This window comes from Sapajus apella, unplaced genomic scaffold (genome assembly GCF_009761245.1).
Source record: "Sapajus apella isolate SASKATOON/1434 unplaced genomic scaffold, GSC_monkey_1.0 scaffold7, whole genome shotgun sequence".
Lineage (NCBI taxonomy): Eukaryota > Metazoa > Chordata > Mammalia > Primates > Cebidae > Sapajus > Sapajus apella.
The window spans coordinates 18,694,634-18,712,431 of NW_022436947.1; the positions used below are offsets into that span (position 1 = coordinate 18,694,634).

At 35.3% G+C, this 17,798-nt stretch overlaps 1 protein-coding gene across 22 annotated transcripts in view; it reads left to right on the forward strand.

Moving 5' to 3' along the window:
- CADPS2 (calcium dependent secretion activator 2) overlaps positions 1-17,798 on the forward strand; it is a 508,211-nt gene that overhangs the window by 422,168 nt on the left and 68,245 nt on the right. For 13 of the 22 annotated variants that reach the window (XM_032276140.1, XM_032276139.1, XM_032276145.1 and 10 more), the window contains 3 exons: positions 6,917-6,980; positions 10,025-10,148; positions 12,117-12,137. In XM_032276140.1, coding sequence (XP_032132031.1) covers positions 6,917-6,980; positions 10,025-10,148; positions 12,117-12,137 — 209 coding nt within the window. The remainder of the gene's footprint in view (positions 1-6,916; positions 6,981-10,024; positions 10,149-12,116; positions 12,138-17,798) is intronic. The other 9 variants (XM_032276147.1, XM_032276144.1, XM_032276149.1 and 6 more) reach the window with 1 other exon arrangement.

Sequence of the window (17,798 nt, forward strand, 5' to 3'; positions counted from 1 at the left end):
ACCGGGAAAACAGTGATATCGTAATTCTGAGAAACTGTAATTTCCAAACTAGAATTCTATAAAATAGTTTCTATTAAGAACAATAGTAGAATAATGATATTTTCAGACATACACTCAAAAAATGTGCCTTCTTTATTCCCTTTGGTGAATTGTAGAACTTACCAAAACCAGGATGAAACAAAGAGGATCTAAGATCCCTGAAACAGGTCGGGTGTGGTGACTTACACCTGTAATCCCAACACTTTGGGAGGCTGAGGTGTGTGGCTTACTGGAGGTCAGGAATTCGAGACCAGCTTGGCAACATGACGAAACCCCTCTTCTACTAAAAATATAAAATTAGATGGTCATAGTGGTGTGCGCCTATAGTCCCAGTTACTTGAGAGGCTAAGGCATGAGAATCACTTGGACCTAGGAGGCAGAGACTGCAGTGAACCGAGATTACCTGCCTGCACTCCAGCCTGAGTGATGGAGTGAGGCTGTGTCTCAAAAAAAAGAAGATCCCCAAAACAAGAAATCAACATGAGAGAGAAAGGAATCACTAGAGTGATGGTTAATTGAGACCCTCAAAGTGACAGTTGATTTTAGAGAGCAACCATTTCTGACTAAAGCATGATGGAAAATGCTTCAAAGTAGATTAAATTAATAAAACCTATTTGGACATGTTAAGAGATTTGCCCATTTGGAATAGAGTTTGGAGTTACATTAATTATATTATACTAATTACTAGAATTTGGCATTGTGTTAGATTAAGTATATAAAGAGAGGACATCAAAAATAAATATAAGTATGAATTATGAACAGACTATTGAACAAGGTATAGAAAGTAATCATAGAAAATACTGTGTCTTAGTTGTCTAGGACTTTCTCATAACTAATGTAATGTAGATACTGAATTTAGATCTAACCCTTGCAAAATGATGTCACTATATTAGAAGTAAGGAAAGGATAGGAATTTTGTTTATAGTGAGGGAGTGTGGAAAAAAAACAAAACAAAACAGGGAGCTACTTATGTCCAAGATGGAGCAGTAGGGGATTACGTTTACCCTCCCACCAGAAACAATTTAAAAAGTCCCCAAAAGTGGGAAGATATTTTTAAGACATTAAACATAAAGCAGTGAAAGTGATTTCTGAGAAATGGAAAATAAATTAAATAAGCCCTTTAGTTGGACCAGCTTACTGCCAGAAGAGCATTTCCAGGCCATGACCCAGAAAGGAGGAACCTAGGTAGAGCTTAGTGGACTCTCTGACTTGAAGAGGCAGAACTGGAATTCCAGGGAGGCCAAGGCAGCCAGAGTTTTCAGGCCAGAGTTCTAAAAGAGAGAGAGGAGAGAGCTACAGGTATTTGTAAATGGTTCCCTGGAGTCTCCGGTTAAGTATCGATCATTGCATATATGTGTGGAAACTATCCAAAGTCTGGCAAAAAAAAAAAAAAAAAAAAAAAACACTGGAAAGGATTATGGGGAAAATCTCCAATGCTAACATAGAACCAAGAGTAGCTCCAGTTTTCATTACCCAGAGAGGAAAACCAACTCATGGGCATCTGTAGAGTACTATAATCTATAGAGTACTCATTAGGTTTAGCTTCAGCAGTGGGAAAAAAATTAGCCCTAAAATAAACACAACCCTGATATCACCTAATGGGGATTAAAGTCAAGATTCAAATGGATCAAACTGTTTTCAGGTAATTCCTGAATACAGAGATCAAGCATATTTAAAGAGTGCAAAAATATCTAGACATCAACAAGATAAAATTCACAATGTACAGCATCTAGTCAAAATTTTAAGTATACAGAAAAAATAGTAAAATATGATTAGTGAAGAGGATTAAAAAACCAACCAAACAAAACTGAGAAGACACAGAATATAGAATTAGTAAACAAAGATATTAGAAGGACTATTATTATGTATACAACCAGTTAAGGGCATGTATGATAGACCTATGGCTAACATACTTAATGGTAAAAGACTGAATGTTTTCTACCTAAGATCAAAAACAAGGCAAGGATATCTGCTGTCACTACTTCTGTTCAAAAGTATACCAATAGTCTAGCCAGTGCATTGATTCTGAAAAAAATTGATTTTTTAAAGTCATCCAAATTGGAAAGAAGAATCAAAACTATCTTTATTTGTAGGTAACATGATTATCTGAGTAGAAAAATCTTATGGAATCTAAAAAATTCTACCTAATATTGAAGTTGCAAAATCCTAGATTAAATTTTTTTTGAAACAGGGTCTTACCCTGTTGCCCTGTCTCAGGACTGGAATGGAGTGGTGTGATCACTGCTCACTGCAGCCTCAACCTCCCAGGCCCAAGTGATCCTCCCACCTCAGCATCCCAAGTAGCTGGGATCACAGGCACATACTGCCATGCACACATAATATTTTCTTTTACAGAGATGGGATCCCCTATGTTGCCCAGGGCTACTCTTAAATTCTTGGGCTCAAGAGATCCTCCTGCCTGGGCCTCCCAAAATCCTGGGAATACAAGCATGAGCCACCACACCCTGTGATGAATATATAAATATTAATTTATTTCTATATACTGATGGCAATCAGAAATTTAAATAATATTTACAATAGCAACAAAAATACGAAATACTTCAGGATCAACCTGATGAAAGATATGTAAAACCTGTACACTGAATAAACTATTGCTGAAAAAAATTAAAGAAAACCTAAATAGAGGGAGAGATACTATACTTTATGGGTCAGAAGACTCAATATTATTGTCAATTCTCTTTAAATTGACCTATGGATCCAAGGCTATTTCAGTCAAAATCCCAGTATGATTTTTTTTTTTTTTTTTAGAAATTAACTTGATACTAGGAATTATATGTAAATACAAAGTATTTACTATAGCCAAAATATATATATATATATTTTTTTGAGACGGAGCTTCACTTTTGTTGCCCAGACTGGAGTGCAGTGGCGTGATCTTAGCTCACCGCAACCTCTACCTCCAGGGTTCAAGCGATTCTCCTGCTTCAGACTCCCAAATAGCTGGGATTACAGGTGCCTGCCACCATGTCTGGCTAATTTTTTGTATTTTTAGTAGAGACAAGGTTTCACTGTGTTGGCCGGGCTGGTTCCTAACTCCTGACCTCAAGTGATCCACCCAACTCAGCCTCCCAAAGTGCTGGGATTACACCATGCCAGACCCAAAATAACTTTTAAAAAGGATAACATTGGAATGTTAACACTGATTTCAATGTTTATAATGTTACAGTAATCAAGATAGTATGCTATTGAAAGTCCAGAAGTAGACTCACACACATATATGGTCTGTTGATTTTCAGTGAATGTGCAAGGGCAATTTGCAAAGTATACTTTTTTCTGATGGATGGTACTGGAACTATTGGATATTCCAATGAAAACTATTGATCTCAATCCATACCTCACCCATAATACAAAAGTTAACTCAAAATAGGTAGACCTAGAAAATTTGGGAGAAAAATCTGTGTCTTTGGGCTAGGCAAAGAATCTTAAACAAAACACTAGAATCATAACTCATGAATGGAAAAATTGTTACCTTAAACTTCCTCAAAATTAAGAACTTTTGATTTTCCAAAGACATTGTTAGAATAAAAAGATAAGTCATAGAGTGGGAGAAAATATTTAGACAGTGCATATCCCACAGTAAACTTTTATTCAGAATATATAAAACTTTTAAAATTTAATTATAAAAAATTAACCCAATTTAAAAAATTGTTTTAACAGATATTTCACCAAAGGAATATTGTAGCAAAAAGGCATACGGAAAGATGCTCTGCATCATTATTCAATAGGGAATTACAATTTGAAACCACAGTTAGGTACCACTGCATATCTAGTGGTATAGTTAAAATTCGAAACAAAACAAAAACTGAACATATCAAGTATTGACACAGTTGTGGAGAAACTGGAACTCATATGCTGTTGATAGGACTATAAAATGCTAGAACCCACTTTGAAAAATAGTTTGGCAGATTCTTAAAAATTTAAACACTTAAAAGCCAGGTACTTTTAAACATTTTCAACCATTCTAAGCCTCAGTTTATTGATCTGAATTTCTGGCACAGAGTAACCATTCAATAAACAAGCATTTATATAGGTTTATTCATTTGCTTGAGACTATATAGCTTTTATTTTCCTTAATAAAAGAGTATCCTTAAAAAAAATTAAACACTTATGATATGATCCAGCCATTCCATTCCTAGGTATTTTCCCAAGAGAAATGGAAGCATGTGTCCACACACAGAATTTTATATGATTGTTCATACCAACATTATTCATAGTAACCAAACTATGAAAGCCAAATGACCCTCAGCAAGGAATAGATACACAGTGTATTCCATGCAATAGAATACTATCCACCAGTAAAAAGAATGAACTCTTGATATGTACAACAGCATGAATAAATATCAAAAAATCTATGCCAAGTGAAAGAAATCAGACTCACAAAAGTAAATACTGTATATTTCCTCTTACATAAAATTCTAGACGTACAAACTAACCCAAATTATAGCAAGGAAATGAGTAGTTGTCTGTGGTCTCAGCGGAACACTTGTAGGCTGTTAATTAACATGATTATAATGATGCTTTCACAAGTATATACATATGTCAAAACTTAACTATATATTTTAAATATATTCAGCTCCTGAAACAAATAAAAGCTATGTACTTCTCTTCCATGGTAGAAAGTTAGTAAGATAATATTTAAAATGGAAAAATCAAGAAGTAAACATATTAATGTATAACTGAGGGATATAAAGTTTAAATACCAAAGAACCAGCTAAATGTTGACAGCATTTGTTTTTTTTTTTATAGAAAGCAGAAACTGGAACTGACATAAAGGATTTCTGGTTTTCATTTAGAAAAACAAAAGAAGTTTCCTCTTTAAACTATGTGCATATATCACTTTAGTGGAAAAAAAATACTGTATTTAAAAAATAGGTAGAAAACAAAAAGGGCTTAATTATAAGACAAATCTGTGCTAGTTTATTTATCTGTACAATTAATTTACCAAAGCACGAATAAGGGTGACTTCAGTTTATTCATGTTATGTATAAAATGTGGCTGAATTTTATTTGCTAATTGAATGTTTTCCACTTTGCGTTGCTATTATAGAGCTGCCAGAATGGTAAAAACCCAAAATGTTTAGCCTGAAAGGAAGAACAAATGATTCTCTTCTTTTAAAACTTGTTTTGTAAAGATTAATTAAACTTCTATGCAGTTATTTTCTGTACTTTATTGATTCAGGATTACTTGTACTCTGTAAATGTGTTGAATTATTTACACATCATGGGCAGCTAATGCTAATTTAGAACATACCCAGTGGGACCTCAGAGCCCTGAAATGCTAAATGTAATCTGGGGATCAGTAACATTCCATTCATAAAATGTGTCACCCACAGGTTAATGGAAATAAACAATAGGAAAGACAATGGATGGATTATGCAAATACACTGAAAAGATTAAGCAGGGGGAGGGGACTACAAGAACTCAATTTGTGTTTTATTTAAGCGTGGATTAAGGTTTATAGTATACAAAATGATTAAAGGTACTTTGCTAATTTGCTAATGCTCTTAAAAGCATCACTGCACAGGAGAAACTATCAAAATAAATTGGTTATGGCTTTTTTTGTGCCTGTGGGTGTAGGGTAGCAGAGTACATGGCAGCAAGATTAAGAGAGAACATTTTTTAGCAGTAAATACAATGATAAATGAAATATTCTGTTAAATAAAACTTGAGTGACTGGATTTATATAACATTTATTTGCATCCGTGTGAAACTAGTGAACGTTTCATGAATATAAAATTCAATTCTAATATAAATTAAACTGCTTTGTTTTAAAAGGAGAAATCAATCACTTTTTTCTTTAAAACTTAGATGTAACATATTTGCTTTTGGGGGAAATATGTTTAAATTACAGTATGAGAAACATAATTTTATTATTAATTATATCTGAGAAAATATGTCCACTAAGTTCCTGAATTGTGCAAGAGGATGTGGAGATATGTAAACTTCTTTCCAAGTTATTAGATTGCAGATTTCTAAGTCAGAGCAAGGTGGCATCTTAAAGACAGCCCAGCTGCCTCTAGCACTTGATCCTGGGGTGGGAACTGCAGTCCTGGGAGAGGGTGCTTTGCTGAATCTTGTTCAACAAAACAAGGAGCTCCAAAAAGATGAAATGGCCCTGATGTTCAGTATTGTTTTAGTGGAAATTGACCTGAAGAAGGATGCCCTGGTGAAGAGCAATAAACCTGTTACCATCATGTGGCAATGAAATTCTGAGTAGCCCACTCACTCTCCAGCCTGTCTGGCATTGCTTTCAGAACATCCCCATGACCTGCCCTCCATTTGTTGGTGTGCAACAGGAATACGTAGGACTAGAAATACTTGGGACAAATGACTGTAGACAAAAGAACTGCAGAGGGAATATGTGTATTGTATGGGGAGATGGGAAAGTTAGACACCATGGTAGACAGGAAAATGTCAGCAAAGGGAAGAGCTGGAATCTTCTTGTGGTGTATGTGCCCACCCAAGCCACGCATAGCCATAGGAGAAAGTGGGAGAGAAAGTTCATTTTCTCTTAGAACTTGAATAACAATCCTTAAACAGGAAATTATTGGAGAATGCATATTATTGCTTTAGTCATGACCCTTGAGGTTCTTTTCTTTACTGTATTTGTTTAAAACATGTATCATCAAAACGTGCAGAATCTTTTTCATCACAGCTTATGCCTTTATTGTTTAAGACATTGAAATCCTAGGGTTAGGTAAACTTTTAACAGTTAAAATTTCCCTGGTTGAGTTGATGCTAAAATATTTTCAGTTTGTTTCATGGTTCTCCATTAATGCCAATAAATATAAGCAGGAATTATTTTGCAGTCTTGGGTATTAAATGTTTGACTATTGTTCTTTCTTTTGTTTTTAAAGATACTGTTTTCCCTTTGGACGACCTGAAGGTGCTCTAAAAGCTACACTTTCATTACTTGAAAGGGTATGTTTGAACATTACTTTATAAATACTATTTGCATTCTCAGTTGCTGTGTACTTTAGTTATTGAACTAGGGAGACAGAACCCATTAGGCTATATTCTCTACGATTCCTTCATATTTCATGGGTTTCTTACCTTTTCTTACTACATTCAGATTCTGTCTATAGCACTTCGTTCTCCCTGAAGCCTTTCTGAAGCCTGAAGCCTGTCTGAACACTGCCATCCTATCCTCATATTACAGCATCTTTTTGGTAGTATTCACTTTTTCTACCTCTTTATTTCCCTCATGAAATAGTCTTTTTTCTTGCTTTTTGGACTTCACAGTTGTCTTTCATTGTCCTCCAACTTTATTTGTACTTCTAGTACCTGTCATAGTCCTCATGCCAACAAGTTCATTTACCATTCAAAAACATATCATTTCTTTCATCAGCATTCATCACAGAATTTCTTTCTATTACTCCAATGTGTGTGTTACCTTGAATGAATTCACACATTATAGAAATCTCCAAAATATTTCTCCCCTCCAAAATAACCAGCAGACAAGATTTTAAATCCAGGTGAAAAAGTTATTTTTTAAAGAATATATATTCTCTATTTCTATTTTTATCACAATTGAAGTTTCAAAGAGCAGTATTTTTTCATCTGCCTATAAATTTATTAGTATACTTGCTAGATGCTAACAGTTAAATAATGTCGTCAACTCCTATTTCTTACCAGAATTAAAACAAATTTCTAGACTCATCTGTAGCTCATAATTTGATTATCATGATCCTGATTTATTGACTTCTAGCACTTGCTCTTGTCCACTTTCTGCCGAATTAATTTTAGATACTATATTGTTTATTAGCATCTCTATTAAAAAGCAAAGAGAGAAGACATTATTCAAATATTACATCTCCATTTCAGTGATTTAAGAACTTGGGAGATGAGGGCTAGGACTGATGATTAAAATGAGATCATAGGATTACAGATTTATTTTATTTTTATATCCCTGTCTTATCCCTGATTATTGTGCATTGTGTGATGGAAATATGATTGTAGTAATTATGTTTTATTAGAATTTTTATAATACTGAAAGCTGCACGTAACTCAGATTTTTCAAAGTATTTCTGTCATCCTATTCATTAAGGTATTATGGATAAAATAAAATATTTAAGTATTGCTTTATTTTTTGGAACAACATCCCATCGTGGGTACCTATTACAGCTTCTCTGTGTCCTGGTTTCCATGGCAGAGCCTCCTTTCTCCCCCCAGCAGGGAAGACTTAGTAATAGCAGAGATGCTCTCGTGCCCTGCATTGACAGGTGGCAGGATGAACAGGGACCTTTATTCCAGTTATAGTCACTAATCACATCTCCTGCTGAATTGAGACAGAAATGTTAAGGACCATTCCTTCATTTTTATGTCTCTTTACTCACTGACATAGAAAAGTAAAACAAAATATGCATGTGAATTCTTGAAACCTATGATACCTTGGAATAACAAGGGAGGCAGCCTAAAATCAAGGTTGGCATTTCCCTTTTTACATTTGCTAGCCCTTTACCTGTACTTTGCCAGAAAGTAAGTTTCTGGTTCCCAGATAATATGAAATTTTACCTGGGAGACATATGCATTCTAATTTTAACAACCATTTTTGTTATGTAAATTTTGTCACCATGGGAAGTATAACAGTAACATTCGTGGTTCTATATATGAAACAAACAATCTTAAAGTTTAGGAATAATCGCATTTAATGGTGCATGTATGTTTTTTACTATGCACAGAAGAATTTTTCTGGTTGCAAAGCCTAATGTGCAGTTTTAATTAAAGTGCTAAATATTTGTCAGAATAATTGAATTTTATAGAGAAAGAATTTTTTTTAATGATAAAGCTTGCTATTTTCAAAAAAGAAAATCTTGCCTAACAAAATATTTAAAATATTGTAAATCAGTAGCCTTTAAAAAATGTTGTCAAAGGTCACTGATATTTAGATGATTCATTAAGTCAGGGATGATAACATCCTTAGTGCTGAGACCGAGTTAAAGCAGAATGAAATAATACAGCATGAAATGGATGTTTTCATGTTCTTTCACTATTCCTTACAGTATAAAAGACATGGAGCACTTACAAAAGCATTGTCTTCTCTAGATTAACATTCTGCAATATATTTTGTAATTTGAATAAAAGCAAAGGAAGAAAAAATAAATATGCAGAAAATAGTTTTACTAATAGTGTAATTAAAACTTAATGTGAGCAGTTTTATTACTATGAAGGTTTTGAAGAAAATTATGAGTTAATGTAACAATGTTTATAAATACATTTTGAATCCTGGACATAATTGTATTTTCCCCTTGCCCAGTAATGAAACTTAAAAAAAAAAAAAAAGTCTGAAAAGACATGTTAGGGTCCCAACAGAGAATAATCAGTTTTTTCAAAACCATAAAGTTTTTGTGTATTTTAACATTCAATACTCCATCAGCATTTATTTCACTAAAGCAAAGAGGTTTTCTCCTCCCTCTTTGATAGCCTGCTATGGTATTATCAGCAAATCACAGTCATTTAAGTTTAGTGAGATTAGAGGTCTTGATTTTTTTTTTCAGAGTCCAAAGATTATGCTTATTCTTAATAGAGTTTTTGTTACTGTTCTTGAATATATTGCTCAAAAGATTCAAGGCTTTTAAATTAGGGATGTCCAAAACAAACTTTATTTTTTGTTTCAAAAATGTAATCTTGATCTGAAACAGCTGCTCTAATGGTGTCGTGGGTCCCTGGAAGAAAAGTGACAGTCACACTGAATGATGACCTGGTCTAGGGGAGGTTTTGATATGCATAAATTAGGCTTAGGAGGAGCTAAGGTTGGAGCATTACATCCCCAGTTGTGAAGTGCAGTGCAGACCCATTACTCCCCACCACTATACCTAGGACCCCTCTCCCCTTCCTAGTAATAGTCAGATTGAGGACAATTTGTGTAACTTGTCTTTAGTATTTATTTTATGCAACACCTATCTTCTTTCTTTTGTCTCTCTGTCTGTCTGCCCCCCTCACCCTTTTACTTCCTCTCTCGGTAGGTTTTAATGAAAGATATTGCCACTCCCATACCAGCAGAAGAGGTGAAGAAAGTGGTCAGAAAATGTCTCGAGAAAGCTGCCTTGATCAATTACACTAGACTCACAGAATATGCCAAAATAGAAGGTCAGTGCAGTGAGCAATTGTGGAAGTGGCAGTGAGAGCCAACAATGCCTATTAACTGAATTTTCTATGAGAAGTCCTTTCCTTTCCTGAACAATCCTGTGCCATGGCAAAGGGAAATGTCTCATTAAAATCTCAGCTGGTGAACTGAAGAGCTTTTTCCTATTCATTGCTTTAATATGCCTCCTGGGACTCTGCTTGAATGAAAGACCCAGGATTCGTGCTTAAGTTGTCCTTTGTTCTTATTTTGAGTTTTCAAAAAACCAAAAGGTGTTTTCATGGGTTGTATTTTTTGGCATTACTGTAAGTATGTCTAACATTTAAACTATAGGCATCAGATTTTTTCCTGATCAGTAACAGAATAGTATTATGTAATTTTATTTTCTCTTCTGCAGTATCACTCAAAAAGGAAGAAACTTGTTGATTATTGTGAGGGCTAAAAAACTCATAGAACTTTCTTCAGGTTTTTAATTGTTTGCATTGTATTGATGCATTTGAAAGATTAGATCTCTTGAGAAAACTGTGCTTTTTGTTTTTCTTTCTTCAGGCTTTATTCATTAAGAATACTGTTTTTTTTTAAATGTTTAGAAATAGATAGATTGGATTTGTGGCAAAGTCACAAAATCAGCTTTTATACAACACTTTTATTTAACAACATTAATTTATATTATTAAAGGTAACAGAAAGGCCTCAAATTTTGTGCTCAAATTATCATAAAACCGGCTTACATAATAATACATGAAGGATTAACTAGTATAGGGAAAAAATTCTGCAGTTAATGTTAAATACTTCTCTGAAAATAAAAGTTTCTTACCTGAAAATAAAAGCAAGTCATCCTTTACAAAATTTTAGTAACTTTTGATATAAAATGATACTTAAGGAATCATAAATTTATGAAGTAGTTGATATTAGGATAGTTTTACCAAAATTCAGGTAGGGAAAAATATTGATAATTGTTTGTGTTATTATTCCTTTCTTCTCTCCAAATATGGTCAAGCTTTCTAACAAGCATATGATAACCAACCTCCTGAGTGATTAACAAAAAAGCCATCTCATCGCTATAGCAACCAATATTATATCGCAAGAGTAACAACATGAAACCTCCTTAGTTACCAGTTTAACTTCATTAATTATGATATCATGTTGTGTTAAAGCAAGAGCAACGTACATTCGATCATTCGGGGAAAGTGGAAGATAAACACATTGAGTTTCAGTCTTAAATACTTATTCAAATAATTTTCATGTTTTGGGAGTATTGAGTATTCTGATACAGATTGGAAGGGATGATGTTAAAATAGACATATTAAAGCCTTTCAAATATGGCAAAGAGAAAAGTTGTGGGAACTTAAATAAACACTATATTGTTTTATGTAAATGTTATGTACCCTACCCAAAAAAACCTGTAAGAATCATTTTGCTCTTAACTGAGTTAATATTTTTGTCTATTACCTTGTCCAAGGATACAGAAAAGATATATGCAGTATACTTTATCTTTGTATTTTATAGCCACAGAATTCATTTTAAGTGAATAGAAAACCTTTTTTAATTTGTACACATAAAAACAAGCTCGTGTTAGAGAAAAGCCTATGGTAGAGCCCAAAAAGACAGTGAGCAGGAAATTCTCCTACCTATTTTCTTTTCTGAAGTCACTTCTCTCATATCTCTGGTCTAACGGAAAAATATTCTGGAAAATGGATCCTAGCAACCCACTCAGGTAGGAATGCTGAGCAGTCTTTAAAAAACAGCAACAACAAAATGCTTACACATTAGGTGAGAAAAACTTCTATGCTTTTTCATTATATCCCTCTCCTTCTACTTTTTCTTAAAAAAAAAAGGTATTTTTGTTTTATTCTCAGGACCAGACCAAGAACCAAATCAAACTTAAGTTAGAAAGAAAATGGCCTATTACATTATATGAGCAACAAGGGTAGAGTTTGCTTTTCTCCTAAATTCTCTTTTCTTATGTTTTAGGCCCAGCAGAAAAGGAAACAGGTAATTAATATTTTTGCATGCACAAGGCATTATTTCTCATGTGGTGGTGTGATATTTTTTAAAGCACTTTGTTAAAATATGATTGACAAGCTAGCTGTACATATTTAATGTACACAACTTGATGAGTTTGGAGGTAAATAACTGTGAAATGATCATTGTAATCTATACCAGAAACTTGTTCATCACCTACAAAAGTTTCCTCCTGCCTCCTTTATTTATTATTATTAATATTTTATGATAAAAATATTTAACATAAGAGCTACCCTCTTGCAATTTCTTAAAGTGTACTATATTGTTAACTATCAGCATTCTGCTGTGTAGTAGGTCCCTAGGACTTATTTATCTTGTATAACTGAGACTTTGTGTCCTATGAATAATACCACTTCATGTTCCCTTCTCCCAGCCCTTGGTAGTCACTGTTCTACTCTCTGCTTCTATGAGTTTGACTCTTTTAGGTTCCTCATATAAGCGGTATCATACATTATATACTGTGACTGGCTTATTTTACTACTAAGCCAGAAATTCCTTCTTTCCTAAGGCTGATAAGAAGTTCTAGTGTGTGTGTGTGTGTGTGTGTGTGTGTGTGTGTGTGTGTGTGTGTGTGTGTGTGTGTGTGTACATACTGCATTTTCTTCTTGCATTCATCTCAATGAACATTTAGATTGCTTTCATGTCTTGCTTATTGTGAATAATGCTGCAATGAACATGAGAGAGCAGATATCTCTTTGAGATCCTGATTTCAATTTTTTCGGATGTATATAAGGGATTGCGGAATCCTTTGGAGTTCCATATTTTATTTTTTCAGAAACCTCCATTATTTTCCATAGTGGCTGCACCTAATTATATTTCCACCAATAGTATACAAGGGTTCTTTTTTCTCTACATCCTTGCCAGTACTTGCTATCTCTTCTTTTGTTTTTGTTTTAAATAATAGTCATCCTAACAGGTGTGAGATTATATCTCATTGTGGTTTTGATTTGCATTTCCCTGAAGATTAGTGATGTTGAGCACCTTTTCATATACTTGTTGGCCATTTGTATGTCTTTTGAGCAATGTCTATTTAGATTCTTTTTTTCATTTTTAAGTTGGGCTGTTTGGGTTTCTGCTATTGAGTTATAGGAGTTACTTAGATAGTCCGGATATTAACCCTTTCTAAAATGTACAGTGTGCAAATATTTCCTCCCAGTCTGTAGAGTGTCTTTTTATTTTGTTGCTTCTATTGCTGTTGATGGTGTGATGTTTTGTCACTGATGAATAGCCCTCTTTTTCTCAGGGCTTCTATTAGATCAGTTTGATCAGGAATACTGAAAATGCTTTGATTTTATCAGAACTGTTGCTAGTGCCTTGTAGGGAAAGTATAGGCCATTTATCTCTAAAAGTTCAGCAATATTTTTTTATATAAATTTAAAGCAAAAAAAACCCTGAGGCTATATGAATGGTATGCATTGTGTTTTAAGCATATCCACTAATCTTATTTGGAAGCTGTCACTGATATTTGAAGGGCTCTTACAACAAGAAAAGAGGACCATCTTCCTTTATCACTCTTGAAAATAACAGAATAAAAAGCATAAATGCTATTAAATAAGAAGTAAGCAGTTATTAACTTTGAAAGTTGTTAATCGCAGGAATGAACAGAGGTTATGAAATCCCGTCAGGAAATTGCTAGGAAAGAGTTCACTGAGTTTCTGAAATTTTTAATGTTCTATTATTTTTTCTTGCACCCCTTATCACAATTATTAATTTAACTAGACCTGCCTGTTATTATCTGTTTCTCCTCTCTATCCTCTCTTCAGCCCCGTGCAGGCAGGGTCCTTACTGACTTGTTCACTGTTGTTTTCTTGGCACCCACCACTGTGCCTGCTGACACAAAGTAGGCACTCTGGACTTCGGAGAGAGGTAGGAGATTAGCTAGTTCCATCCGAAAACAATAGAACGAGAGACAAGTGATAAAACTTTCAAATCCTAGCATTCTCATTTTCATCAAATTTTGTGTGCAATGTTATAAGCAAGTTTACTTGGATTGTTTTTAACCGAAGTCTTCCATTAAGGGCTCTATTTATTTTCTTTTCTTTTCTTTTTTTTTTTTTTTTGTCCTACCTTTTTCAATATTTGACCCTAGAAAGTGACAGGAACAAAACACTCAGAGCCACAAAGAGGAGAAAGAACATACCTACAATGATTGCTAAGTGCACTTTACAGAAAAATGAATTAGAAAAAAATATGGGACTGATTATCCCCTCTTATGACAGTACATTGTAATAGCAGTAGTCCCATGCTCTTGAGCAAACTTTTTCAGAACCTCTTAAGGCATTTTATCCCCCACATTCCTGTTGCAAAAACAGCTTTCATCCTAGTTTACACACAAGAAATTTAGGGTTGTTCACGGCTTTCTCACTGCCGTGGAGTAAATAACTCAGCCAGCTGGAACTGGACTTAGGTAATCCCTAACCTGCAGAAGCTATGCTTCTTCTGGGAGATATGAAAGGGTCAGAGTATGCCTTCTTGAAGCCTGGGGCAGAGGCACTGTGTAGAGTTGCGTGACCTCCTTAAAAAAAACAGGAGGGAGTTGTCCCCTGTGTACCTTGCTTCCATCAGACAGAAATCTTCTCCTCGTAGTGACTTAGCAGTCCATACCACTGGTCAACCGTACAGGTCGGCAACTCCAGGAAAAATACTTTTATTAAAATTAAATGCTTGTTTAGAAAAGAGAAAAATCAGTCAGGCACAGTGGCTCACACATGTAATTCCAGCACTTTGGAAAGCCAAGGCGGGTGGATCACCTGAGGTCAGGGGTTCCAGACCAGACTGACCAACATGGTGAAATCCTGTCTCTACTGAAAATACAAAATTAACTGGGAGTAGGGCTACATGCCTCCAATCCTAACTACTTGGGAACCTGAGGCAGGAGAATCGCTTGAACCTGGGAGGCAGAAGTTGCAGTGAGCCGAGATCATGCCATTGCATTCCAGCCTGGACAACAAGAGCGAATCTCCATCTCAAAAAAAAAAAAAAAAAAAAAAAAGAAAAAATCAATGCAAATTTGTGTAATTTAAATTGATTGAAGGAAAATCTAATCTTAATTTATGAATGTTCTGAAGTAACAGAAGAGGAGGTTTTTAGAAATGTTGTTATATTCCAGGGTGGGCAGGGTGGCTCATACCTTTGATCTCAGAATTTTGATAGGCTGAGGCAGGAGGATCACTTGAGCCCAGGAGTTCAAGACCAGCTTGGGAAACATGAGAGGCTGAGGCAGGACAATCACTTGAGCCCAGGAGTTCAAGACCAGCTTAGGAAACATAGTGTTAGGAAACATAGTGAGACCCGATCCCCCCCCACACACACACACACACACGCTGTCTCTCTCAATATTATCGATCTCACTGCAGCTTCCTGCCTTAGCCTCCTGAGTAACTAGGACTATAGGTATGTGGTACTGTCAAGATCTCCTGCTTGAACTCAGGAGTTTAAGGCTGCAGTGAGCCGTGAGAATGCGGCTGCACTCCAGCTTGGGTGACAGATTAAGACCCTGTCTCAAAAAAAAAGTTATATTACATTATTAGCATTTGGTAGCAAGTTAACCTAGCAGGGTTACCTTGTAAGTGTTCTTGGTGGGAAGATGCTTTTAAAAGTGAGTAAGAATGAAAACATCCATTGCATGTGAAAAAACTCAAATGGCTTGATAATACTTTAACACAGCAGTTTCTTGAGCATTCTAATAATTTTCCTTACTTTATACCCTCTAGAAAAGAGTCAAGCTCTACCCAAAATTTATCATTATTTTGTCATCTACTGACTGCCTGTGTGTCCCAGAGGTTTTCTTTTTTTTTCAGACAGAATCTCACCTTGTTGCCCAGGCTGGAGTGCAGTGGCATGATCTTGACTCACTGCAACTTCTGCCTCCCAGGTTCAAGTGATTGTCCTGGCTTAGCTTTCCAAGTAGCGGTGATTACAGGCGTCTACCACGATGCACAGCTAATATTTTTGTATTTATAGTAGGGATGAGGTTTCACAATGTTGGCCAGGCAGACCTCAGGTGATCCACCCGCCTCAGCCTCCAAAAGTGCTGGGATTACAAGTGTGAGCCACTGCACCCGACCTGTCCCAGAGGCTTTCTATTTATACTGCTTCATTTATTCCTTAAATAGCTCTACAAAATACGTATTTTGTGGAGAGGTCACTGAGACTTTTGAAAAAAAAAAAAAAGCATTAACCTGTATAAGATCTTGCTGTTGCCATTAAAACTGAACAGACATGAGATTCATACTCATGTCTCTCAGATACCAGAGCCCTCTTCACATTCTTTTCACTGACTGCCATGCCTCCAAGACTGATTCAAAGTATTGGCATTTTATGATAAACACCTCAGCTGCATCACAAAAGCCAAGGATTAATATTAATAAAAGCCACTCTTTCTAAAAATAATCATAATTATTTAGTAAAAAGAGAAAATGCTTACGTACCAGGCACTACTTTTTTTTAATACTTGAAGTTCTGGGGTACATGTGCAGAATGTGCAGGCTGGTTACATAGGTATACACGTACTATGGTGGTTTACTGCTTCCTTTACCCCGTCATCTATATTAGGTACTCCTCCCAATGCTGTCACTCCCCTATCCCGCCATCCCCTGCCATCCCTTCCCTAGTCTCCCAACCCCGAATAGGCCCTGGTATGTGATATTCCCTCCCTATGTCCACGTGTTCTCATTGTTCAACACGCAGTTATGATTGAGAACATGCAGTGTTTGGTTTTCTGTTGTATCAGGTTGCTGAGAATGATGGTTTCCAACTTTATCCATGTTCCTGCAAAGGGCATAAAATCATCCTTTTTTATGGCTGCATAGTATTCCATGGTGTATATGTGCCACATTTTCTTTATCTAGCCTATCTTTGATGGGCATTTGGGTTGGTTCCAAGTCTTTGCTATTGTGAACAGTGTTGCAGTAAACATACATGTGCATGTGTCTTTATAATAGAATGATTTGTAATCCTTTGGGTACATACTCACTAATGGGATTGTTGGGTTAAATGGTATTTCTATTTCTAGATCCTTGAGGAAGTGCCACACTGTTGTCCACAATGGTTTAACTAATTTACAATCCTATCAACAGTGTAAAAGTGTTCCTATTTCTCCACATCCTCTCCATCATCTGTTGTCTCCAGATTTTTTAATGATCGCCATTCAAACTGGTGTGAGATGGTATCTCAATTTGGTTTTGATTTGCATTTATCTAATGACCAGTGATGATGAGCTTTTTTTCATATGTTTGTTGGCTGCATAAATGTCTTCTTTTGAGAAGTGTCTGTTCATATCCTTTGCCCACTTTTTGATGGGGTTGCTTGTTTTTTTCTTGTAAATGTGTTTAAATTCTTTGTAGATTCTGAATATTAGCCCTTTGGCAGATGGGTAGATTGCAAAAATTTTTTCCTATTCTGTTGGTTGCCGATTCACTCTAGTGATAGTTTCTTTTGCTGTGCAGAAGCTGTTTAGTTTAATTAGATCTCATTTGTCAATTTCTGCTTTTGTTGCCTTTGCTTTTGGTGTTTTAGTCATGAAGTCCTTGGCCATGACTATGTCCTGAATGGTATTGCCTAGGTTTTCTTCTAGGGTTTTTATGGTGTTAGGTCTTATGTTTAAATCTTTAATCCATCTGGAGTTAATTT